This window comes from Pyxicephalus adspersus, chromosome Z (assembly GCF_032062135.1).
Source record: "Pyxicephalus adspersus chromosome Z, UCB_Pads_2.0, whole genome shotgun sequence".
Classification (NCBI taxonomy): Eukaryota; Metazoa; Chordata; class Amphibia; order Anura; family Pyxicephalidae; genus Pyxicephalus; species Pyxicephalus adspersus.
Window position 1 is genome coordinate 80,544,809 of NC_092871.1, and position 27,292 is coordinate 80,572,100.

The following is a 27,292-nucleotide window of genomic DNA, read 5'->3' on the forward strand; positions in this document are numbered from 1 at the left end:
CACGTTATCAATATTATTAATATAATTACACAGTATTTATATAGCACCAACATATTACGCAGTGCTCTACAAAGTCCATAGTTGTGCCACTAGCTGTCCCTCAAAGCTCACAATCTAATGTCCCTACCATAGTCATATGCCATTACCGCAGTCCAAGGTCAATTTAGAGGGAACCCAATTAACCTAACTGCATGTTTTTGTAATGTGGCAGGGATCATTGGTGTCATTTAAACTGACCTGAGAGGCACAAACTGCTTAGTGCTCAAGGAACCCCCAGCAACCTCTGGACAAACCCTGGATTAGAAGTCTGTTTAAAAACATTGACTTCCAATCCAGGGCCAAAAAGAATATTGGTACCAACTGACCTGAGTGGCACAAATTATTATTATTACACAGTAATAATATAGCACCAACATATTACGCAGCACTGTACAAAGTCAATAGTCGTGTCACTAGCTGTCCCTCAAAGAAGCTCACATTCTAATGTCCCTACCATAGTCATATTACCACAGTCTAAGGTCAATTTTGGGAAAAAGCCAATTAACCTAACTGCAAGTTTTTGTAATGTGGGAGGAAACCCACGCAAACGGGGAGAACCTGCAAACATTGCATTTTTGCACCACAACAATGTAAACCTGGCCCTAGTCTCTGTGCAAAGTACTGAGTCATTCTGGATGCTCAAACCTTTTGACTGTAATTCCGACCTCACTCAATACTAATACACCTCTGTGATTCAGTAGCTGAGTGTCCATTGTTTTTTTAATTTAATATTAAATCATGGAAGAATTTCTGCAATTGTAAAATGATATCTTAATTCATGGAAACATTTACATCCTTATACAGTTTCATCCCTTGTGCCAAATGCATTTTCTTTAAATAGTTCATCCCTTTTCATGCTAAGAAGTCATAGCTCAGGCTGCCATCTTTAATCTGCAGATGTGTCTGAAGGCTCTTTTTATTCATATTGAATTTCAGCCTGCATGTAATGTATATATGCATATAAAGCGCCTCCCTCTCAGCTATGCATTCTTTTTATTATATATTCCTTTTTAATCATAAGTTACAGTGAAGCTACTTCCCCATTTTTTGCTTATCCACAATAAAGTTAGGAATCTTCAATCGAGCGTACCAATGGATTTTTTGTATATGTAAAATAAGTCACTGAAGAACTATACCTTCTAAACCAAAGCTTTATATGCTACGAAAAACATACAAAAAGCAGAATATGTACGATATGTATATAGTAATTGTAATTTCAGTAGATCCATAATGGCATAGTAATGTGAAAATTGTTTGTTCCATCCCAGCCCTTCATCATAAAACTTTCTTCTTATAGATGCATTTCGGGAGATCCAGAAGTATGGAGTGGGGGACCAGGTGGACCTCAAGAATAACCCAGTGGCTGTGGAGCATATCCATATGAAGCTGTTCAGAGCTCAGCGTAACCTGTACATTGCTGGCTTCGCTCTCCTGCTGGCTTTGTGAGTATTCTGAGAATGATTATATGATGTCACCACATGAGGGCAGTAGAAGCTCGCATAAATCGTTTGCCAATCAGAAGTCACTGATATTTTTCAGGCCGTGGACCACGTTCTGGTAAAGGAATGCTACAAATCCTGTTGTTGCAACCGTAGAGCTTAGCTAGCTAGATCTAGCACAGCGTGGTTCTGGGTTAGTTGCTCCCTGTATGTGTCCAGGATTAGTTTTTAGAGTCAGTGTTTGTGGAACACTTTGTTATGCAGGTAAGTGCAATTGTGGTCTGTTTTACTGCAATGCAAGGGATTACGGGCCATCTCCATTCCTCGAACACAACTACAAAGCGTCCCTATTTAAGGCAGTAAAAGTGGCTAGCTGCTCAAGGGCAGCCAGAAGCCACATGTTGTGTCGAGGGCCTGTATTGCAAAGCAATGCAACCTGAATGCAACTGTGCACACAAAATAGTTGCTAGACACACCCATATGGTTGAATGGGAGCGCAGTTGAGGGCACAGCAAGTACAATAATCCAAACCACACAGGCGGTTGTGTGAGCCGTTATTGAGTGGCCGAATACATGCTAACTGCAGCCACATAGCATCCTAAATCCTCTACCTATAGCCTCTTTTATTCATTTTTAGTTTAAAGAGCATATCTAATGCTGTTTGGCTGGCGAGGATTCAGCCACCTTGTGACCTCTTACACATCAGAGGATTTTAGGAGTTTACACAACTGCCACACAGCCCAACTATAGGAGAATGACAGCCTGCTGATTGGACAGTAAAGGAACCACAGTAGTGGCAAAAGTACATTAACAGTTCGTACCTATACAATATGAACTTGCTGTAATAAAGGTAAATACATACAGAAATAATGTAAGGTATAAAACTAACACCCAGCAATGCAGTTAAGTGCCTTGGAAGAATGATAAGAGAAAAGACCGAAACCACAGGGGAAACAATACCATTTTAAGCTTACAACCTAAAAGAGGAAGGGGTGGAAACAGGGGGGAAAGATGACAAGGCCTGGTGAGGAAGGGAAGTCATTTCTTGGACAGCTGATGTAGGGTAAGGCAGATGTGCACACATCAGGATTGCACTGACAAATGGCATGCCTTTGGAAAAGGTGCATTTTACCCCACCTAGCAGTATTCCCAAGTGTGACTCGGGATGGATTTTACATGCTAAAAGCGGTAGTCCTTAGTCACACTCGTGGTCGCTAAAAACATAACAAACCCCACTTACCGTGTTCCGTTGGCATCCCACGGCATCCTGCTGGTCCCTGCAGGTCTTCGGGACACGTCTTCTTTCTTTGATCTTCAGCCGGCGACTGCAGAGACGTTTTCCGGGCTTTCCCGGTGAGGTCGGTGCATGCGTCGGTGCATGCGGGAGGAGCAGCGGGAAGGAAAAATTTTGTATTTGATTCAAAACAAAATAGCTGTATCGAGTCCAATACAAAGAAATCTTTATATAATATATATATAATTATAATATATATTATACATGCTACTGCAGTTATATTACAGGTTTCACTATTTTTTTATTTTTTTTTAACAGATTTTTGTGTTTTTTGTATTTGGGGTTTATTATTAAATTTTTTAATTTTATTAAATATTGGACATATTTTGGTCATTTTCTGCCTAAGAATTATAGGCCTACAATGTAAAATAAAGTTCCATGCAAAAAAAAGTAACGCCTTTTACATGAAAATAGGGACAGAATTAGAATGCTAGTGGGGTTAGTTAAGGGCTTGACGCATGATGGACCTGGTACAAGATACTTCTAAAGAAGGGGTGAAGTCTGCCAGTAGTCTGACACAAGAATGTGGAAATCTGATCAGGCTAGAAGATAGAGGACAAAATCAAATTTCTCCCTTGCCAGAATTAAAGGACTAAATATATTTGGGGAGAAGATATGGAGTGATATGAAATTGAAAGCTTTTTGTTTAAACTCCGTTCTCCTTTAAGGGATTATTCAATACGTATAGACCCACCTGATTGACCTTGTACTGCATTCCCATCGCTGAATTTTGCTGTACAGGGTTTGCAAAAGCCTGCGTTAAATGTAGGAAAGTAAAGAATAACTCGACTTTATTTTAACAAAAATAGTTATAAAAATTTCCATTTCAATCTGCAACCACTGCAGTATTCTCCTCAGAAAAGTTTTTAAACTGGGTGGGAAGAAGCTGTAGGCAGGTGGTGGCCCCTGTATTTTGACCAAGCAGTAACCACCCAAAAACAGCCAGGTGATTACTGAAAAGTGCCGGGTGGTACGCCTGGCTAAAAGGGGCCGGGGAGAACACTGCACTGCAATCTTCAAAACAAATTGTAACTGCAATATGTCAACTTCTTGCTTGTGTAATTGGATCACCTATTTTCCTAGGTGTCTGCACAAGATAAGTTTTAGGCATCCCCTGAGTTTGGGTAGGAAAATTAGGCAGGGTAAGCTTTTCTGACCAATCACTCTGTACTTCAGCTATCGTGAGAAATTCCCTAAAGGTTAATTACTGCTAAAGAGATGCAGGAATGGTTTCCTCATTAAAGCAAAGGACATGCACAACTAATGAATTGAACAATCTCAGAACTTTTTTGCAAATGACATTCTGAACAAAAGTGGTTCAGCACTTTAAATGTTTTACTTTGAAAATAAATTTCAGAATTTGATTGGATAAAAAGCTTTAAAAAAAAAGCATTATCTATGTCTTTTATAGCTGCCCAGACTTCAGCTTTGAAGAGGTTACTTGATAGGTTCAGACCTGCCTTGGGATTGGGTGATTCCACACGGCTCACTGTAGCTGACAGCTTTTCAGCTGTTTGGTCACTCGCACCTCAGTGCAGGTTCCTAAAGAACCAATGTCTGAAGATCTGACAGTGGGCAGCAGTGAGTAGTATTGTTCTGCTCACTGCCACCCCCATTCGTTCTCTATGGAGCTGCCACTGGTATACACTACTTGTAGCATCTCCCCCAAGGCAGTGGTTTACTAGCATGAAAAGCAATAACTGTACCCCAACCACATGGCCAGTTTAAATATAACCTAATACAAAAAAAAATTAGGTGAGTATTGGTTCACACTTACAAGTATCAATAAATCAGTGATAATGCATGTTTTTATTGCAAAAAAAGGTCAGGGGATGTCCCTTCTGCAATAAAACATTTTGAGCATATCACTTGTGTAGCTTAGTGTACGGTGCCCAGAGTTGCATCATCCTTGCCAATTAAGTTGGCTGAAGATTAAGAAACGCAGAAGAGAAGAAGATGGCAGCACCCGTGATGGAACGGGGACTGGGAATGTAAATAAAATATTGAGGCAGGTATGTTTATTTTATTGCAGAAGGCATAGCAATTGTCCCTTCTGCAGTAAAGGACCTGTCTGGTCTGAATGTTTTTACATTTTTAGATATAGTTTTTCTATAAACACTACTAAAAACGCACCCCAAGGATTATATGACTTGTGGCGAGTAAAATAATGCGCTGGATCTTCAGCTGCAAAGTTCTGTCTGCTATGCTTCCACCACTCATGCACCGATATGCAGCCTACTTGTATTTGTAGGGGTGGAAAATCTCTAGAAAGATGCTCTTGCAATGGATGGGAATGTCCTCTCCAGTCCATTGGTATGCATTCCATGGGTATCTTCTTTGAAGGTCAGGGATGTTACACCCATTGATTTGGCAGGTGGGGGTTAGGTAAGTATAATTTTCTGTTTTCTTTGCAGCTACATTTTGCACGTGGTTTCACAGATGAAAGGGGGCCAGAAATAAGCGAATGTACCATTGTGTTGCACGGTCCACTTTAGCAAGCGTTAAAGGTAAATGGAGTAAATGGTCAGCATTATCGGCCTCCATACTTTTATTAGTGGAGGTTTCCTTTAAAGCAGATGTGTTTTTTCGCCTCAGGAACATATTTTTGCAGCCTAAAAGAAACAGATTCTTATTCATGCAAGTTGAGTATAACCAACTACTCCCTTGAGATGGGGATTTGTAGGCGTCTGTTAAGCGCCTGTCCCAGTCAGTTGTGTTTACTGGCTCCGTGTTCGCTGCTCCACCACTAATATTCTTGGAAATGAGAGGCATGGCTGTCCAGGAACTGATCCGAGTACATACTGTCAAAACTCAGTCTGTCAGACCAGTAAATAAACAACCACACAGCCAAATTAATGTCATGATGAGGCTGTTCACTACTTCGCTACAAACGTCTGTTTTAAGTAAATAATGGCTGTTCGTACTGGGATGTGCAGGGAACAACGTAGGCATCAACCCAAAAAAAACCCTTTAGGCTTAATCCACACAAGACAATTTTTGCTTTTGAGCTGATATCTGGCCCAATGAAACTGACAAGTATCTGAAAAGTATTCAGCAACCAACCATACAAGGGATCAATTATTTTTCCCTGGGGGGAGATCAGCTGTGGAGGGATTGGTAGTCTTAGTTAACTTCAATTATGGGTTGTCTCATACGTACTAACGATCCAAGTACAACCAATCAGAATTCCGATCGCTTTCTGTTCAAAGAAAAAAAAGTGCTTGGAAAGACAGAATAACTAACTTGCATCTGCAGTGATTTGGGACTTTGTTGGTTGGTGGGGCAGGCACAAAATGGGTTGCGGAGCTTCCCCTGTGTACAAGGCAGAGTTTTTTTTTTAATTTTATAATAAAGGTTTCACAATCTGTTGGAACTGCATTTGCAGATCCTTTGGCTGTTCCTGTCTTTGCAACCCATAAAAAAACGAAATAGGAATGTTTACCATGTGAGTGTGGTGACCCCCTCCCATCGCTCTCAGGGTTCTGTGTACATTCCGTCCTGCATCTCCCAGGAGCCACTATGGGGGCCCAAAGTCACAATACAGGGTACTCACAGAACTATTCAAATATGTGTGTGTTAAAAACAAATTCATGTTTTGTACATTTGTGATACATTCACATTTCTCAATGTTTTATCCCCTTAAAAAATGTACAGAAAAATTGTTAATGGGTTAGAAAAGTAGTGTGCACCTACATTGCTCTTTGGTATGAAAACAGACTACTGTCATTACTGTTTTGTTAAAAAGAAACCTAGCTCTTCATGAGCTTATTGCAAGAAGAGGCCCAACCTGGGCAAAACACAGGATCCATATAGCAGCCTTCTGTATGGGGAAAGCACTAAACCCTTTAAGTGCCCCCTTGTATGGGCAAAAACATGGGATCCATATAGGAGCCCTCTGCATAGGAAAAGCACTGATTCCCTTATAGTGCCCCCTGTATGGGCAAAACATGGGATCCATATAGGAGCTATCTGCATGGGGAAAGCCCCGGGTCCCTTTAAGTGCTCCCTGTATAGGCAAAAAGCATAGGAATCATTTAGGAGCCCTCTGCATGGGAAAAGCACTGATTCCTTTATAGTGCCCCCTGTATGGGCAAAAACATGGGATCCATATAGGAGCCCCCTGAAAGCTCTGGATCTTTTTAAGTGCCCCCTGTTTGGGCAAAAGCATATGATTCATATAGGAGCCTCCTGCATGTGTAAAGCACTGGATCCCTTTAAGTGCCCCCTGCTTGGGCAAAAGCAAAGGATTCATATAGGAGCCACGGCATGGGTAAAGCACTGGATCCCTTTAAGTGCCCCCTGTTTGGGCAAAGGCATAGGATTCATATAGGAGCCCCCTGCATGAGGAAAGCTCTGGATCCCTTTAAGTGCCCCTCTGTATGGGCAAAAGCATAGGATTCATATAGGAGCCCCCGGCATGGGTAAAGCACTGGATCCTTTTAAGAGTTCACTGTATGGGCAAAAGTATAGCATTCATATATCAGCCCTCTGAATGGGAAAAGCTCTGTATCCCTTTAATTGTACCCTTGTATATGCAAAAAGCATAGGATTCATATAGAAGCCCTCTGCATGGGGAAAGCCCTGTATCCCTTTAAGTGCCCCTTGTATGGGCAAAAGGCATAGGATCCATATTTGACCCTTTTGCAAAAACATGGGATCCATATAGGAGCTTCCTGCATGGGGAAAGCCCCGAATCCTTTTAAGTGCTCTCTGTATGGGCAAAAAGCATAGGAATCATATAGGAGCCCTCTGCATGGGAAAAGCACTGGATCCCTTTAGGTGCCCCCTGTATGGGCAAAGCATAGGATTCATATAGGAGCCCCCTGAATGAAGAAAGCTCTGGATTCCTTTAGGTGCCCCCTGTATGGGCAAAAGTATAGGATTCATATATGAGCTCTCTGCATGGGAAAAGCTCTGTATCCCTTAAATTGTCCCCTGTATATGCAAAAGTATAAGTATAGGATTCATATAGGCGCCCTCTTCATGAGGAAAGTCTTGTATCCCTTTAAGTGGCCCTTGTATGGGCAAAAAGCATAGGATCCATATTTGAACCTTGTGCATGGGGACAACACAGGTTTCCTTCAAAATCCTCTTGCATTGGCAAAAGTGCAGGATCCCTTTAAGAGCCCCTTTAAGGGAAAAAGTAGGTGTGTTATATCTTGTTTACAATGTATTGGCTTCATTACTACCCAAAATAAAACAAACTGAGGGGATAAATGTCAATTCTGGCAACACATTGACCAACAAGCTATTTAATATTATCTGTATGTATTCCTATGCTAAATAATAAAAAAAAATACTACAGGTCTGATTTTCTGTTTCTCCATTGCTGTATTGGGAAAACAGTCCATTACATTTGTTGTAAGATCACAAAACTTTTTTGGTACTGCAGTGTTGGCAATCCTCCAGCAGAGGTCAGTGTTGATGTTCTTATTTATACTTGTCTCATAATACTCTGCACAAGTCCTATATTTTACATGGCTCTGGTAGGGAGGTGGGGTTTACAACGTCAGGTCGGCATTCAAAAATCCGGCAAACTCTGGACCTGAGGTGTGCCGGATTTCCGAAAATTTCGGATTTTGAAAGGTATACTTACCTCCACACACAGGCCAGCCTTCCTCTCGCCGCACCCATGGACATCTGGCACAATTCCGGAGAGCAAACAGCAGGGACCTCTCAACGTGTATTTAGTGTTGCAAGCAAGACCTAACAGCTGTTTCTGCAGAACAACGCCATCAAAACATTAGTGGCCAAACAGTGTACTACAGTCCCTGTATTGAAAATGCAATCTGAAATTCATGCCGGGAAACTGACGGATCTGGATTATCAATGGACGGATTTTCGATTGTCAACCTGTATTTTAATAAATGCACAGCAGTGTTTATTTATCTTAAGTGGTAAGAGGCATCAGTGTCTTATTGTGTGTGTTCAGGGCCAGTACTGAGACAATACTGGTGTTGGTGGCACACAGAACATTAGCCCACACTGTAACTTGCCTTTGCACCTTCAGCAGAAAAATGGCCACAACAGCTCTCCAAATGCCTTATCTCCTAGTGCCACCATCATGTCTTTTCTGGACCGAGCCAAAGCAAAGGTTGAGGTTATAAAAACCTACTGTGCTACGTGGCCCCAAAAAAATTTTAATAGTAGGCATTCAGGCCCTGTATTATTGCAATTTTTATCAGCCCCAGTACAGTCCTACTGGTTTTATTCCTCTTGTAGGAGCCCAGGTGTCTTATTGTACCCCCATGATACAGGCCACCTTTAGGCCACAGGCTCTAATGCAGCTATGGACCTGTTTCTCAGCTGAAAATAAAAGGTGCTCCTTTGAAAAGAAACCAATTACTACTTCATAGTTTTGGGCTATAGCTCAGAGGGGATCCTTTTATATGCATCAGCCAACCACAGTTTGTCCTTTCAGCAATAAAAAAAATTATAAGACTATGATAACTGAATGGACGATCTGCAACTCCAGACTTTAGCAGCAGGGGAAATGTGAAATTGCAGTTCCTGAAAAAGAACTTCTGCACTATTAATATGAAATACGCGTTTTGCAATGTTGGCTTTAATTAATTATTTATTCAACATTGACTATAATTCTCTATTTGTGTTCCTTTTACAGCCTGCTAAGACGTCTTGTCACCCTGATATCCAAGCAGGCCACCACCATTGCATCCAACGAGGCCTTTAAGAAGCAAGCTGAAAGTGCAAGCGACGCTGCCAAGAAATACATGGATGAGAATGACAAACTGAAGAAGGTATCATTCATGACCTATACAAAACTAATCCTGTAGTATTTTTACATTATTTGCTATTTTTTGAATGTCATTTCTGATTGTAAAGATTTGCTTACTTCTCATTAGTAAATGGGGAAAGGTAAGAATCTCATTCAGCTTATTGCTGCTTGCACCTCCGTGCCACCTCTTATATTTTTTTTTGTCCTGTCATTTACTGCAATACCAGACTTCACCAAGTGATGGTGCTCTGAAAATTGTATAGATTTTGCTGTCCATCCTGGAAGGAGGAGCGGTCCCCTTGGTGTATTTGCACAACAGGGGTTTAAACATTAATCTTAAAAGTAATCTTCTACAAGATCTAAAAAAAAAAAAAACCTTCACAAATCCCTTGTTAATCTGTCATAAATAAAAATTATGGGGCAAGGAAGATCATTTGAAACTGAAAAAAAAAAAAAAACTGAAATAAAAAATAATTTAACAGAAAACAACTTTGCCACTGTTAAGAAACTTCCTCGTAATAAAGACCGGTTGCAGCTTCTTCCTTTCCTTGTGCAGGATGACTGGTCTTCTATCTGCCCCCTCTGTATTTCAGCAAGTAGTGTGTACTAGGTGGGCCTGGGGGGTCTTTTACAGCTCAGAATATCAATATACTTTTACTAGTTTATATCCCAAGGAATTTGAGTAACACCAAGTAGATTTATATATTTTATGGCCTAATTAGATTGAATAAAAGTATTTGATTCCTCATCCCTTGGAATTATACATGATCCGTATTGCTATAGTTCAGTATGATTGTAAACTAACCAGTAAAGCTTCCTTGCCTGATTAATTTTTGATCAACATCGCTAATTCAAAGTATTTGATAAAAAACAGTTTTATATAAGCAATCTTCTAATGTATTGTTTCTCAGATAGATTCCTCCAGAGGTTTCTAGGAGTTCCTTGAACAATGAGCAATTTGAGGTTAGCATTCTGGCCTTTGCAGCGCTAGGTCTTAGGTTTGAATCTCGCCCAGGACTCTATCTGCATGGAGTTTGCAGGTTCTCCCCCTGTTTGCGTGGGTTTTTTCATGGTACTCCGGTTTCCTAACATATTCCAAAAACATGCAGATAGGTTAATTGGCTTCCACCCAAAAGTGACCTTCGACTGTAATAAAGACATATGACTATGGTAGGGACATTAGATTGTGAGCTTTTTTGAGGGACATCTACTGACATGACTATGGACTTTGTACAGCGCTTGCTAATATGTTGGCGCTATATAAATACTGTGTAATAATAATATTTTGTGCCACTCAGGTCAGTTGTTACCATTATTCTTTTTGGCCCTGGATTAATAATAATAAGTTGTGCCACTCAGGTCAGTTGGTACCAATATTCTTTTTGGCCCTGGATTGGAAGTCAATGTTTTTAAACAGACTTCTAATTTAAGGTTTCTCCAGAGGTTGCTGGGGGTTCCTTGAGCACTAAGCAGTTTGTGCCTCTCAGGTCAGTTTAAATGACACCAATCATCTCTTTGGCTATCTATAAGGGTGACATTCTTCTCACTGACCAGCAATGTAAGGAATTCTTCCCACTGACCACCAAACTAATATACTGTGAGCTTTGGATATAGTAAATATAGCCGGCTTTCCCTGAAGACCTGAAAGCTATTTAAGAGTTCACCCATGTTAAAAAAAACAAAAAAGTCAAGAAACGCTGCTTTAAATTAATCAGTGTCTGTTTTTTTTTTTATGCTCAGCAACTAAAGGCGGCTGGAATTGAAGTCAGCGACGTGTCAGAGAGCAACGCCGAGGAGGAAAACAAAACACTTAAAGGAGAAGTCAAGAAGCTCAAGGATGAGCTGGAATCTACCAAGAAATGTAAGTGACACCAGAACATAAACTGCCCAGCCTCTGTCATTTATAAACAGTTGTCGCCATTTACCAGACTAAAGTCTAATCAATATGTAACCAATAATAACTGCCCTTGGCTTGTCCTGGTGGTGACAAGGTAAACCTGATGATTGCAGCAATCCTGCCAGGGAAGGTCACTTTGCCCTCAGAGGTTATAAATGTCACACACTAAAGCAAGAAGGTTCTTGTTGTGGAGAAGGTTGGTTGCCATAACATAACCAATAATGGATATGGGCTGTCAGTTGCATTTTTTTTTTTTTATAATTAGCAATACTTAAAGGTATTGTGGGGAATGTATATCTAACAGACAGTATGGCTTTATAGACAGAATGGCAGCATTCTAATATTGCCATTTCAATGATTTATTGTAAATTTTGGGCCTTGCAGGGTCCCTTTTATCAGGAAGTTAGTGACTATTCAGTATTCTGTGTACGACATGGAATATCAACAAGAACCCATAACTTCACAATGCATTCTGACAAAACAATGTACGCAAACATCTTTGTGCACGCAACCATCCTGTGCATACATCCTGCACAGTGCAAAAACATTACATCGTCACAGCGCTGTACATTACATCACCATAATAGAATGTGCTTACTGCAAATTTCCATTTAGCAATGTTTGAGATGATTGTTCCATAGGTGGACAAACTATGGGACAATCATCTGTCAACTTTCAGCTTTCATATGCCCTTCTGAATAAAGGAAAGTGTCCACAGGGGACGTTTTCCTATATTTGGAAGACACCTCAAACGTAAGCCATCAATCTTCCCAAGTTTATTTTGCAGTTCTCATAGCAGTCCTGAGGCCATTGACCAGTTTTACATTGCATTTCTTTTAATGCATCATATCCTGGGGGGTGCATCTTAAGTTCAGGCAAATTCAACTTTTTCATGCCAATTGTTGTTTTCCATTCAAATGCATAATTTGCCATTTGGAAGCAACACCCATGGACGCTTTGCCTTCGCACAATTCCGATGGCAGTTTCATGTTGGTCTATTGCTGTGTCAATGTGACCTTTTAGCTCTGCAGATCCATATTTTGTTCTGCATCAGATTGCAAAACAAATATATATACGTGAGTGAACATAATAACATTGACCTGCCTGTAATTTGACTTGACAGACTGAGTTATGGTTTCTTCTCGCTTCCTGGAAAGTCTATCACCTGCAGAGCTCACCCTTGCAGTGACATATGTTTTATTATTTACTTTGTGCAGGTGCTGGTGTCACCCAGGCATGCAGCAATATGGATTTGGCACGACCTCGCCTTTTATTGGTGGATATTGAGGGTTCTGCCACCATCACCCCATTAACAGATGTTACAGTTTGCAGGCTTGTAAAATTGAATGCCACTAAGCAGTGTGCCCAAAATAGCTGTGTGACACAACCCTTGTATCATTTTACAAAAACCACTACCCTTTTTAAAAACCTAAAACTGCCCACGCAGGCTAAATTTTTGTTTTTCTGCATGGTCAGTCCATGCCCCTCGGAATATTGGTGCTATGAGCATGAGCTACATTGTAATTTGTGTATATCACTAATATTTTGCCTATTTTAAATATTCCTGCAGTGCCATAACATGCACATACACACATCACTTGAGAGTTGCACAGTTGTGCTCATCTATGGTGAAAATCTGACGTCATTCATCAATCCGTCATGGCTGATTGGGAATGACTGCTGTACATTCCTTTAAAGGAAGGCATAGCGGGGCGCAGCTTGCCCATCCTCCCCCTCCCCTCTTCTTGGAACAGAATGGCGCTGTGTGTACAACATTCGTATATTTGTCACTGGGGACAATCAGGAAAGATTGTCTCTAGAAACAATATTTTGGAGGCTGTACGGGAGGTATTTCGTCTTTAAAAGTTTACCAACTAGCCAGGCCGTTACCAATACACAATGCTGAACAGACAAAATGATGTTCGACAGGGTCACAAACAGGTCAAGATATTTTCTGACTGCAGCATAAACAAACAAAAACTGCTGCCTGTTAGAGAAATATTGAAAATGTGTGCAAATCCTGACCACCTAGAAATGGAGATGGATACACTCAATTAAACCACCTGCCTAATCTTGTGCAGGTGCTCTTTTTGCTGCCAATACAGCTCTGACCCATGCGGGCATGGACTCCACAAGACCTCTGACGGTCTTCTGTGGTATCTTGCACTAAGGCATTTACAGTGTACCCATTAGGTCACGTTGCCTCTGCCAGTGTGAATTGTGTAGGTCTAACGTGTGTGACCAAAACAGCCCTGACCCATCAAGGCAGGGGCTTGGCAAGACTTGTTACCAGATCTTCACAAGATACCAGATCTGATGAGCCCATAATAATATTTAAGACATTTAACTTTTTCTCATTCATATAAATGGATGTACATGAAAAATATCAGCATGCAGCGCCCCTCTTATATAAATTTATGTGGAGCGAAGAGGGCAGCAAGGGCAGAAGATATAATCCCAAGGATGATAACCAGTTAGTGTCCTTAATATAATGATATACATGTGATATCAAATTGTACATCCTCTTATTTATTGGTTCTTTACCGTGACTCAATAAATTACCTATATTTTCCATATATGTGCAGTTAATTTGTTCCTAATTTGGTGCTTATCTACTGGAACGGTTACATTTTAATAATTTTATTTGTTCACCCGTGCTATAATTGATCACCATCCCTTTAAGACCACAGTGTATCTCTGTGATGAATTTAATTTATATGAAAAGGATCAAAAATCTCTTTTCTTTTGGTGGTTCACCCAAAAATTGGTTTTTATATATGCAAAAGGGATGTGGCCATGTTATTGAGAACAGGTTTGGATTTGCCTAGGATATCCCAGCAACACTCTACTTGATCTGCCATTTTGTAAATGTTCTGACCCAGTCATCTCACCCCTACAATTAGCAGATGTTAATGTTACCAAATACCTAAAATAAATGATCATTTGGGCTGTGGAGTGTATGTAAATACAGGACCAGTTTTGGTCAGACATAAGTTGGCCTCTTATTTTATTTGGGGCTTTGAAAGAAAACCTACAAACACAGGTAGAGAACGTGCAAATTAATGTTTGTTTCTCAAATATCAATGTTCAGTGACTGCAAATATCACATTTTGCCAGCAGGTGGTGATGCAGCTAAAATGCAGAATATTATATATAAGGCGTGATAAAAGTAACGTGGAATTAATTAAACTTTTACTTTAAAAATATTGTGATCAAGTATGTCCCTAATTGCAGGCAATGTCCCTTCTGCAAAAATACAACCTTACCCACCTGATTACTATTCTTTAAATGTATTTGCCTGTCTCCATTATGTTTGGCCATTTTGATTAACTGACATGGGATTTCATTCAATTCTCACAGCCCGGGGGATGCTGGAATACTATTTTTTATTTAAATAAGACAGTAAACACCAGTAAAGTAAGTTTTTTTTTTTTTTTTTTTTGTGGAAGAGACATTGCCTGCTCATTCTGCCAAAATAAATTTGTCTGATTGCAAATTATCTTTTTCGGACTATAGTTCCACTTTGAAATTCTGTGGACAGGGGACACTTTATTTGGTACCATTTAGTGAAGAGTAACAAGCAGGTGTTGCTTCTCAGTACAGTTTCAATAGACACATAATATTTTTAAGAATTTATATCATGCAGAAAAGCTCAAAGCTATCAATATCATTGTATTGTACATAGCCTGGGAAGAAAGAAGAGCTGTCGAAGGGGACCCAGCAACTACAGGGGTGTAGGGGGATGATACAAGACCAGTCACCCTACACAAAGCGACATAGTAGCAGTGACTGGTCTTTATTGTAGGAATTTTTTCATGGTGTTCTTTGCACAAAATTAAATGAGCTACCATAAAGTGAAACATGTGACTCTTTCACTTTACATTATTTGCCTTTCCCCGGGTAATGCAAACTGTAATTTGAATGTAACATGTTGCTTGACACATTACTTTCAACCAATAAGTCTTGTAGCTCCCCGAGAATAGCCCTAAATTTCTTCTTTTAAATATTTGGCATCGGGCAGGTCCTTTTTGCAGACCATGCCCTTTCTACAATAGGTGTTCTTACCTATCTGATCACCTCCCATTCAAAATCAAAATTTGCTGAGCTGCACATGTACAGCTCAGTGTTTGTTGGCTGAGATACCCAGCAATCCCAGTTCCCTTGTGGGTGTCGGGACTGAATGAACTTTGCTGCCCTGGCACAGGAGTTATGTCATACTGGCCCAGGCCAATCATGCCAAGAGGGCCAAAGATAAAGCTACAGAAAAGAAGGGAGAAGTTGGGGGTACCTACAACTGTATAGGAACAGGTGAGTTAGGTTTAATGCTTTAAACTTGTATCCAGGAATGACAAAGAATATAATTGCAAAAAAGATCATGCAGTTTTAACTTCATCAGGTCATTTAAAAATTTGTGATCCAAACCTAGGACCACTTGCAAAATAATAAGAGCTAGAAGTGTTTAATGGATTGTTCTTGCAAGGATTTATTGTTGTTCTCAAGAAGTATCTAAGAACAGGGCGCACTTTAGCTACATGTTCTGTACACCCTGGAAAAATGGACCAGGATGTGTAGCTCGAAAATCAAAGCACAATATCCATTTCCTTGACCCGAGTCTATTTTGTAATCAACCCCACTGTTTTTTTCTATTATATAATAAATACACATAGTAACTGTGCAATGAATAGTTGTCTTTATTAAACATGTGTTTTATTTACAGTTGCACTATTTGCAAGCACTGTTTGTATTGTACACGGTACATTACATTTCATGACTTTGTCAGTTGTTCTTGTCAAGGCTAGCATATTACCACACACTGCAGTCAATTCTTTAGTATCAGTTTTTTAGATTGAATTACAGAATCGATTGAATAATCACTCATTCGATCTCATGATTTATGAGCATATGCACACATCAGAAATCTTCTTACCTCAATGATCAAAGTCTGTTCAATTCTACATTCAATATCACTCTAGGTTCATGACAATTAGAAATAAAGATTTTTTCTTGTATAGTTCTTCATTTATAAATAGAATAAAACAGGAAAGAAACAATTCGGGTACAAGAAAAAAATAATTTGTTTTCATAAAAGAAACCATGTAATGGACTGCTTGCTTGGAAAGGAAACTGTAATGAGAAAATTGATGACCGGATCATGACCCTTGCTCTTTTCCGATAGTAAACTGCATTGTGTCACTGTTTTTGATTGTAATTATGAACCTTTGTTATTGAACATTTGATTTTCTTAATTTAAAAAAAAAACCTTTGTTGAAGAAAAATTAAGGAAACATTTCTTATTTGTTTTTCAGCACTGCAAAAGTCTGAGAATGAGGTGATCGCCATCAAGAAGCAGAGCGAGGGCTTAACAAAGGAATATGACCGGCTGCTGGACGAATACTCTAAAATGCAGGTGAGTCTGTGTGGGGGTGGCCCATATTGTGTTGAGGATCAACCTGGAGAATTGCTATCAGCAAGAAGGTGACCATGGGGCATTTGGTGTCTTTTATAAATATATATGTTGAAACTTGTTTTGCTCCATGCAGCTCCAAGGGCATCTGCTGTCTGTGCCCTAAACAAATCTTGGAACTTGGTTATTAATATTATTACCTTTTGGCAGTACTTTACAAAGTCTATTGTCATGTCACTAGCTGTCCCCCAAAGGGGCTCTCAACCTAATGTCCCTACCATTGTTATATGTCATTATCACATTCTAAGGCCAATTTTGAGGGCAAGCTAATTGCATGTGGAAGGAAGCTGGAATGCCCAGAGGAAACCACACAAACATACAAACATGCAGATAGTGTTCTGGCCAAGATTTGAACCTGGGAACCTAGTGCTCCAAAGACCAAAGTGCTACCCACTTAGCCAACGGTGCTACCATTGCAATACTGTCAGTTTGATTAAATTCAGAAATCATTTATTGTTTATTAACAGATGCATTTGACTTTCAGTTGACCTCATTATGATTTGTATTTGACCTGCTTCAAGCAGGTTCTACATTCAGATAGTGGCATGGCATAAATCACCCACCCAGCAATGCACTCTTGCAGTGGAGTTTTCAAACTTCCAGCTCTCCAATATCACCAGTATTGAACAAAGCATTGGAGGTTGGGTCTAGGCAAGCAATTTTTGATGAAAAAGTGGACAGATAGGTAAAATATTTCCTTTTAAAGCCATCTGTGTTGGGGGGACAGGTGGCTGGCTAAAAGGAAGTCCTCCAATTTACTATTAAAGGTTCAGGTCTGCTTTAAATCAACATGCTTAACATAGTGGCCCCTAATGCAAGGCAATGAATGCATCAGAAAATTTCCACTGAACTACAGCACATTATATAAAGCATTATGATGGCTATAAATTTCAAACAACAGTGCAATGTACAAAAGTCCTTTTTTATTGGTAGCATGGGGGATAAATTTCAAACAACAGTGCAATGTGCAAATATTTTTTTTTTATTGGCAGCATGGGGGATAAACATGTTAGTTTCTGTGGGGCTTGAAATATGGAGTACAGCCAAATACCTCCAATGCCAGCATATTGCAGCGGGTTAAAAAAAAAAAGCCGAAATCAATTGTAAATTGTACATACCGGTTGACTTTGTAGTGCTTTTGGGCATGCAGAGGGCATGGCACATAACAGAAGATTGACATTTCTTAAGTACAGGTAGAAAGACCATAGGATATTTGTGCCTATTAATGCAAAACAGTGCATAATTGTGCATGGCCAATCAATATCTTTTTGTACTTTCAAATATATTAGTATTGCGCAATATAGTTGATTTGACCGTGTACATTTTTTATATGAATGTGATGTCCAATTCAAAGAAAATTCCAGAAACTATTCCAAGGAGTTGTCCCAAATACTGGAGATATCATTTCATCTTGCTTCACTTACAGGGTGAGGTTGTCAAGCAGTTGCCAGACCAGATGGTAAAATCTTGAGCAGTAGCCCCACCCTCGGAGCGATCCGTTTGTACTTGTAAAGAAGAACAAAACAAGTTATCAAATTCTGTAAGGTCCAAGCTTAGTGTGGCCTGCTACAGGAAAGTTAGAAATACCTAACCATTACTTTTTGGGTCCTAACATTCCTTTTTATATATTTGTTGAGGAACATGGCAAGGAACATGTGAAGTGGTTATGTATATGTTTTCTTTAATATAGTCAGGATTCAACCATTAGGTACAAATATATTTTAAGTATAAAATATTGCATAAAAATGTAATTTTAGCCAACAGGTGGTTTTAATTTTTCCCCAGACTGTCCACAAATATGCAGACCTCAATAGCTAAAGATGAAATTTGCACCAAAAAATAAGTTGCACTGATTCCCCTAACCTTCCCTGATTCCCCCTTGGTTTAAATACCTATGAACTTACAAGTGAAAAAGATCTGACCCAATTCTTCTACTACTCTTACTACAAGCATACCACTGCAAACATTGATGTAATGGTACATGTACATTCTTTGTGCGATATTTTAAGGTGTGTGTTTAGAATTCTTGATGTCTCTGTATATGACATCACTTGTTCCCTTAGGATTGCACTTTAGTTCTGTGGTCCTGGTTTATTGGCAAGTATAATGTACGTTCATTAAAATGGGTCGTGCATTTTTCTTTGACATTTATGTCTGTCCTCATAAAACTGGCTGTGAAAATGCAGAATAACTGCAGTCACAATGAGTATGACATTCACATTGTTCCTATAACCTTAAATGGTGAATAAAATACAGAACACCGGGAAGATATTGAAGGATTTTACCATTGTCTAAAACTTCAAAAATGTCAGTCTGACCTGCTAGGCTGAAAAAAAAAATACTTTAAAATGTGAAGCCAGTAGAAAAGGATAGATAAAAAATTAAATGCAGTGCAAAATATTTTTTATATAGATCTTGTTGCAATCCTTTTCCTCATAGACTTACTGATGTGTGTTCTCGGTGCCGGTGTTCTTCTAGGCTGGATGTACTCGGTGTTATTATTTCTCCTTCCTGTGTTGAGGTCACATCCTCTCGGGGGGAAATATGACATCAACTGCTTTGGGCTCACATCATTACGTGGTTTACCCTCAAAATTCAGGATTTGCTCACTGCTAGCAGAGGACCTGTTATATCGCATGGCCAGACCAAAGCCATTGCTGACCCCTTGGCTTGCAAGGCCTGCCGTTCCCGACCCCTTGGCTTGCAAAGCTGCAAATTACATTGCTTTGCTGGCAGGTAGGTTTTTTTTTTTTTTGTAGAAGAGATTCTGTATGCCTCCCAGCCTGCCATCAATGGGTGATAGGATAAATTAGGAAACTGCATCATTCTGTCTCATAATAGACTTGATATGACTATGACTGAATCAGAACATCAATTAAGGTCTTTCGGTCGCCAAAATACCACAGGCAGGCTTGTCACCATAATAAGAGTCCATCAGGTGTGGTATATCTTTAATTAAATTTTGCTAGCGGCATCGAAAACTACGTAAGCATGTTGTTCAAAACATTGCTGTTCAAAGCAATCGTTCAGAAACATATCATTAGCTAAATTATATGTAAAAGATTGAAAGATGACAATCCATAATTCTTGTCTCCAAGCATGTGATGGGCAGGGTGCATGATGTAATGTGAGTGATCATTCTGCTATCACATTTACAGTCGGTGCAATGATTTGACAAACTCTGCAAATAATTGTGCCATTGTCGTATGTACAGCAGTTGCCCTGTGTTGTCTTTGGGTAGTGTGTGATTTCCATAACACATTGAAAAGTCTAGGTCATGGTTCCCAATGAGATATCAGGACCTTTTTTTTTTTTTTAATCAAAAAACACATAGGGATGACAGATGAGAAATTCAACTGACCTTCCAGAGAAGAAAAATGGCCACATTAATCTCCTCTGACTGATTACACCTTTGCTTCTATTGATAAGGAGGGCGAGTTGAATTAGTAAGTTAGTGAAATCTTTTGAAAATCAAGAACTGTAAAAATATCTGCTAGATCTTCCTTTCTAAAATTTTTGCTAGATAAATCCTAGAATGCAAACTACAAACACATGAGAATATGAAATTAATATCTACTTAATCCAACAAGCAATCAGCATTTACCTGATTATTATTAATCAATCCGGGGATATCAGCTGTTTGCATTGCACCACTTAATATCAAACAGGTTTCAGCAGAAATCTGATAAAACTTTGATTGGAATGCTGCCACTACTAGTTTTGTGCAGCTCAATGGGGATGAATGCTGTGTAGCCTGCAGCTCCTGACAACACTGCAATAAAACAAACAAAAAAAAAACTTTGAGATCAAAGTTCGATTGTTTTTGCAGGGCAAAATTGTTCCAGGGAGATCCTATTTTTTAATAGATTTAATAGATTTTTGTCAAATTCAATGTTTTTAACCAGAGTTCCAATCCCAGGTTTCTCCACAGGTTGGTAGGGGTTCCTTGAGAAATGAGCAATTTGTGTTTCTCAGGTCAGTTTAAGTGACCCCAATGATCTTTTTGGCTATCTGTAAGGGTGACATTCTTCCCAATGGGCAGCAATGTAAGTGGCATTCTTCCCACTGACCACCACACTAATATACTGTGATCTGTGGATTTAATAATTATAGCAGGGATTCCTGCATACCTAAAAGTTATTTTCAGGGGTCAGGAAACATTTCCATAATCTATTATTAATCTTTTATTTATAATGCATCAAAAATATTCTGCAGTGCTGTACAATACATGTGGCGGGGGGCTTCCTCCAGCCTGTAGCAGACCTCATCTCAGCCCAGTCAAAATCTCCAGATTGGAGCACAAAGATGATGTTTAAAAAAAGAAAAGTGTGTGTGTGTGGGGGAAAGGAATAAATTATGTTGCTGTATATTCTGACATATAAGGAATAATTTATAAAGCGGAACTATATCTAGCTCTCCGTGTTCCGTTGTCTGGGTTTGGGTCTTTGGCCGGACCAAATATACAATCTGAGGGATCGTACATTGAGCTGTGTATATGCAGTATAAAGTACTGCAAGCAGGCAGGTAGGTTTGTTTTATTGCAGATGGAACATAGCATGTCTCTTAAGCAATTAAAAGCTGCCTGGTTGCGTGTTTTTTCAAGTGTAGGTCTGTTTTAGACAGGTCCACTTTAAAATGTTAGACATTCTGTATGTTGATCACCCCTGCTCTCAGCTACCGATGATTCATAAACCCCCCAGGCATTAAGTAGGATAGAGCTGCCATATTTACAGTATTGCCTTATGACACTTACAATCCCTTAATCTACAAGCCTTTGTGGATGCCGATATCAGAAACTCACCTCTTTAATATCTGCCCCTGCTGAATGTCACCTTTAGAAAGGGCTGTGACGCCAGAAGTGTGTTAGGATTTCAGAAATGATGCCAAATATATATTGCCTGTATTAAAAATGTGTCCTGTCTGCTCCTTTCATAGTGGGTGGATGAATAGGAGAATCTAGGAACTGCAAAGTACTTGTAGGCCTGGTTCGTGTATGAAATCTCAAGCACAATCCATGCTTCTATCAAAAAGAGAATATCAGTATTGTGGAGCTGCAGAGTTTTGTGTAAAATAGATATTATTCGGCCTTTTTCATAAAGATAACAATATTGCAACTTAGTTTAATGCAGATAAACTGGCGAGCTATAAGTATACAACATTGTGTACTAAATATGTTTATTAAAAGTTACTGAATAATACGTTGCTGACCATTGGGAAGAATGTCACCCTTAAGGTGCGTACACACTTCCAATTTTTATCGTTCCAATCGAACGACGAACGATCGATTGGGCAAAAAATTGTTCGTAAAAAAGTAACCAACGACGCCGACGAACGAGGAAAGTCGCTGGAAACGAACGACCGGGGATCGGTGCTATACGATCGGTCGTATATATCGTGCATGAACGTTCGTCGTTCGTTTTCCAACGATAATAATTGGAAGTGTGTACGTAGCTTTAGCTCCAAACTCTGATGGCAGGTTAGCACACTTGAGCACTAACCCCAACTCAGGTAATGCACCTCTTATCTATATGGGAATTTAAAGATGCATCTGCCAGCACAGTTTATTCTCTACACACCAGATCCTGTCCGGCTCAGACTTCTTAGGGCAAGTTCTGTGGTGGAAAAAAAAAGTTCCACACAACTTTCATTTTCATTCCAAAGCTTGGGACCTTGGAACAGTCTTAATCAAACATCCAACCATCGGTTGTTATACTAGCCCCTGGGTTTTTTCCTGGTACCTTTCCACCTCTCTAAGGGGTTTGGAAACCAGAAATGGGGGAAATATACTGGGCATCCTGAGTTCATATTTGTATTTGAAACCTTTGATTAAATAAAGTTCATCTGTGTATATATATTTGTAAAGACAGTGGAATATTTTTGTGCCAATTTAGATTATAATAAAAAGTCATTGCTATATAGCTGATGAATTAGTAACTTGAAATCTATAAATGTAAGTAGAAACTAGGATTAAGACTTAGGTTTTCCATTGTAAGATGGAATCACAAAATCAATTACTTTTTCTTGGCTTGGCGCCTTTTTGTCAGACAAGACTGCATAAGACTGGGCACGTGTCAGCTGGGATACTTCCTCTGTTCACTGAAACCAACAGCATGGGTGCCAGGAAAAAGGAAATGAAAGAGATGCACTTTTCCAATGTACTGTACACTAATAATAAGAAATGCTTGTTAGGGATGAAGAACACAAGATAATCATTTGGGGTTTCCACCCATGTCCTGTTCCAATGCCTTGCTTCAGATTGGGTTGCCATATTGCATTTTTGAAGGCAATGGCTTATCTGTAGACATATATAATTCTTTTCGACACAAACACTTTACCTTTACCTTTGTTTTTTGAACTTTAATTTTTCAACTCTCCAACCTTCTCTTGATTGATTGAGGGTTCCATGTTCCATCCGCCCTGACAAGTGCCCTGACATTCTTTTAAGACATTGTGACTGCATGTTGAGCACATGTGTGACTTTCTTTCACATGGTCCTGCGTCTTCCCAGTTTCTTGTTTTGTCCACACGGGGGGCCACCATCTTCTTCGGTCTTTTTTCTCCTTCTGCCTACGTCGCCCAATCTCACATTGCGCAGGCGTCTTTCTTTATTCAATGACATCTACGCATGCCTGAGAACAGCCCAAGCCTCCTGGGTTTTGTGACGTGAGTATCTTGAGAGACTCTGCACTCCATTCGGTCTTTACTGCCGCAGGGGTAAAGACAGAAGGGGAGGGACTTTGCCTTTATGTACTGTTCTAAATAAAGTAAAAATTGTGGTTACGGGTCCGCTTTAACTGTGCATGTTCCCTGGGCCCTCAGTATTCGTCCCGTTCTTTGGTATTCAAGCAGATATGGCCAAAAACCTCTAAAAGTACGTACCCTGCCTCTAATCTTACCATTGTATGGACACTTTATTGGTTCGTTGGTAGCTTTGAGAATACAGCCATGACTTTTTAGATATCTCATACCAAGTTTAACAATGGGCATTCTGTGCTTGGGATTAAGAATAGAAGTTTTCTTGTAAAGCCAGTAAATTTCCATGCAGCTGAGAAATTCTAGAGAAGATGCTCTGTAGACCGGGAAGGAGGAGACTCCCCATGCACTCTGTGATTCAGACGCAGGAATTCACCTGCTGGCCTACGTGCGTCCCTGCTTGTCGTGTTGGCATTTTTGAAAAGTCACGGGTTGAGTCGCGGTCTAATCACTTCAAGAGTCAGGTTAGGTGCTAGTAATAAAGATAACGCTTACATTGGTGGGGTAAAGGGAGGGGGGAGAGGCCCGGGGCCACTCCTATTACACACAGTGCGATAGGGAGCAGCTATTTACAACTTCTGTATACTTAGTGCTAGGAATGAATAATTGCTTCAAGAGCTGGGGTTGTACAACTGTAGGTCATCTGCAAAAGTTAGAGCATTTCACGATTGGTGCTTTCTAGGCATTCTGGAGCATGTTGTTGGTTATCCATCCAACAGTTGCTTGTTTCTGAGGCTGGAATCACACCTATGTGAGGAGCCTAAAGAAATGTGCACATTAAAGCGTACATTGATGTGCAAAATATGTCAGCACAACGGACTGGCCAGGGGAAAAGAAAACAAATAAATTTGTCTATTGTTCACTGGATACATGTTCAGGGTTGGTCATTGGGTTAGCAAACGTAATGAGGCCAGGCCACTAGTAGGTGAGCCTCAATATGACTATGAATATGAAGGCAATAAAGCTTGGAATATCTGTTGATTAGTTACCCCCACGCCATTTCTTGACAGCATTATTTCCATCAGGTTATATATTCATTCAGGACAAAATTAATTCATTGGGCAGCACAGTGGCTTAGAGGTTAGCACTCTGGCCTTTGCAGTGCTGGGTCCCAGGTTCTAATCTCGGACAGGACACCATCTGCTTGAAGTGTGCAGGTTCTCCTTGTGTTTGGGTGGGTTTCCTCCCACATTCCAAAAACATGCAGTTAGGTTAATTGGCTTCCCCCCAAATTTACCTTAAGACATAAACTACCCATGTTTTAAAAGAACCAATCAAGAGCTTGACTTGGCCCACACTTGGGTAGAAGGAACCCAGATTTTTCTTTTTTTTTGCAGCCACCACATGAAAAGGCTTTTTGGAAAGACCTCAAATCCCATGAGACTTATCTTCTGTACTGTCCTGGAGCATCTTTTCAGGACTGGCATGGTGATGAGTGGTCTACATTATTATGTAAAATTTGTGGCTAAGAATTCAAGTATATTGAAAATAAATTAATACATGGCAGCCAATAAAATGGCTGAAGTTTAGGTCGTGCCAGTCATTGTGATGCCTACAGGTCTCCTCTATGTAGCTGACATGTGTTGCCATATTTGGTTGTCCCCTGATGTCACAGCCTACAGTCAATCTATGTTGTCTGCATGTTCCCCGCCCGGTATGGGCACTTATCTGCCCCACATGATAAGCAGAACTTGTTATTTGGTCGATAAGATCCCCTGCCATTCACCCTCTGTACCTCTCCTCCCTTTTTTTCCAAAATAGTGCCAAGCACAGATGCTAAATTCTTCTCGGATCACATGGATTGCATTACCAGCCGATATAAATAGTTTGGCAAGATGCTTTCAACCTGGGCTTCATGTGACCTCCCGAAACCCGTACGTGACAACCAGGCCCAGTGACCTTAACCTGTTCAGCTCCAGAAAGGCTCATTACTTTATGCTGTTGAGCAGGCTTTGATGCAAGATAAAAATAATCAGCATGTGATATATTTTGTTTTTTTACATGCTTGGAAATCCACTCGCAAATATTGTAATCCGTGCAGTGCTTTATGAGCTCAGATGGGTTTTTATTTGGTCTTGCCAGATGGGTAATGCTTTTGTTCCAGCGTTGTATAACCTAGAAAGAAATTCTTCACCTCAGTTTGATGCTCAGGTTTGCATGATTTTATTTTTTTTTTTTTGTATATAATCAAAACACAGAAAAGCAAATAATTATTTGGTTGCGGTGTCACCAGTCAAGTAGTAGGACAACCACTGGTAATGCAACAAATGAACAGTCGTTTCGTGAAGGTGATTTGTTAACGCTGGAAAAGTAGAAATTATGGGTCGACTGGTGCTCCGAAATCATCTCCGAAATTAAAGGGCCTGTGTTGGGATTTTCCAGTATGCAGCGTCTCCTAACAAAAGTGGTCCAAACAAGCACAACTAGTAAACCAGTGACCGGGAACCATAGGCTGTCCAGGCTCATTGATGTGAGTGTGGAAAGAAAAGCTGGACCTTACAGTCTAATGCAACAGAAGAACTACACATGGAGGAAGGTGTCAGAACATATCAGGTATCAGTGCATGGTAGATCCGAACCAATGAAGCAATAAAAAAAGGTAGCCTGCTTTGATGAAGCTTGGTGCCAGATACTACAGGAAACCATTAAAAGATTTGTGGAGCCCGTGCTTTTATTGGAAGCAAGGGAGCCCTACAAAATATTATGGCATTTTAATATTTTAGCTCATCAGCCCAGGGGAAGTAATTTATTTCAACAAACCAGTAGTTTAGGTACGCTAAAGTATCTGAATTAAAGGGCATTACCTCTTGGGCAGTTCATTTCTGTCTGGATTTATGTGTCTAAAAGCGGTATATTGTTTTTCATGAAAACTTATTTTACAGTATATTGTAATAGTATGAGTATAATAAAGTTTGCAACACAAAATCATGTATAAAATAATAAATTGAATACATAAAAAAAAATAAAAAAAAATTTAATAATAAACTTTGACATGATTTTGTGCTTCAAACTTTATTATACTCATACTATTATATTATACTGTAAAATAAATTTTAATGAAAGACTGTACTACTTTTAGACATTTAAATCCACTGTGTTGCATTCAATACAGTTATTTTGTATTGAATGCAATACAAAATAATTTGAAATTCCTGTCACTCCCCTAACGCGATGTCTGCATGCACCAATGTCTCCGGGAACTCCCAAGTGAGTTATCAGATGCAGAGGACGCTGGCCGGAGGATGCAAGAGAAAGGAGATTACGAAGAAGGACGCCGGCCGACCAGGTAACATAGTATTTATCATTTTTTTTCATTGTTTTACCGCGAGTCCCACTCGAGTCCCACTCTGGGTTACCACTGGGGAGATTAAAGGTTCAGGTGCACTAAAGACCTCTTGCACCCAGCAACCAGTTAATTTCTTTCAGGTGCTGGAGACAAGAATGCCATAAGCAACTCAACACAGGGCTATTAATTAATACATAATTATGCAATATATACCCTTTTAATCCCACCACATACAGGCTAATGCATGAGGCAGGGCAGAGCCATTTATTTCCTAATTGCTGCCCAATGCACCTTTGAAATGTGAAGAATCAGGAAACATACCACAGTGCTGTAGGGTGAAGTCCATGGCACAATTTTTTTTTTTACTGTTGTGCAACTTGCGCCA

At 39.8% G+C, this 27,292-nt stretch overlaps 1 protein-coding gene across 1 annotated transcript in view; it reads left to right on the top strand.

Moving 5' to 3' along the window:
• The window catches only part of BCAP31 (B cell receptor associated protein 31), a 47,815-nt gene that overhangs the window by 11,486 nt on the left and 9,037 nt on the right, over nucleotides 1-27,292 (top strand). The window contains exons 4-7 of the mRNA XM_072429559.1: nucleotides 1,337-1,481; nucleotides 9,395-9,530; nucleotides 11,249-11,369; nucleotides 16,712-16,812. Of these exons, the coding sequence (XP_072285660.1) occupies nucleotides 1,337-1,481; nucleotides 9,395-9,530; nucleotides 11,249-11,369; nucleotides 16,712-16,812 (503 nt within the window). The remainder of the gene's footprint in view (nucleotides 1-1,336; nucleotides 1,482-9,394; nucleotides 9,531-11,248; nucleotides 11,370-16,711; nucleotides 16,813-27,292) is intronic.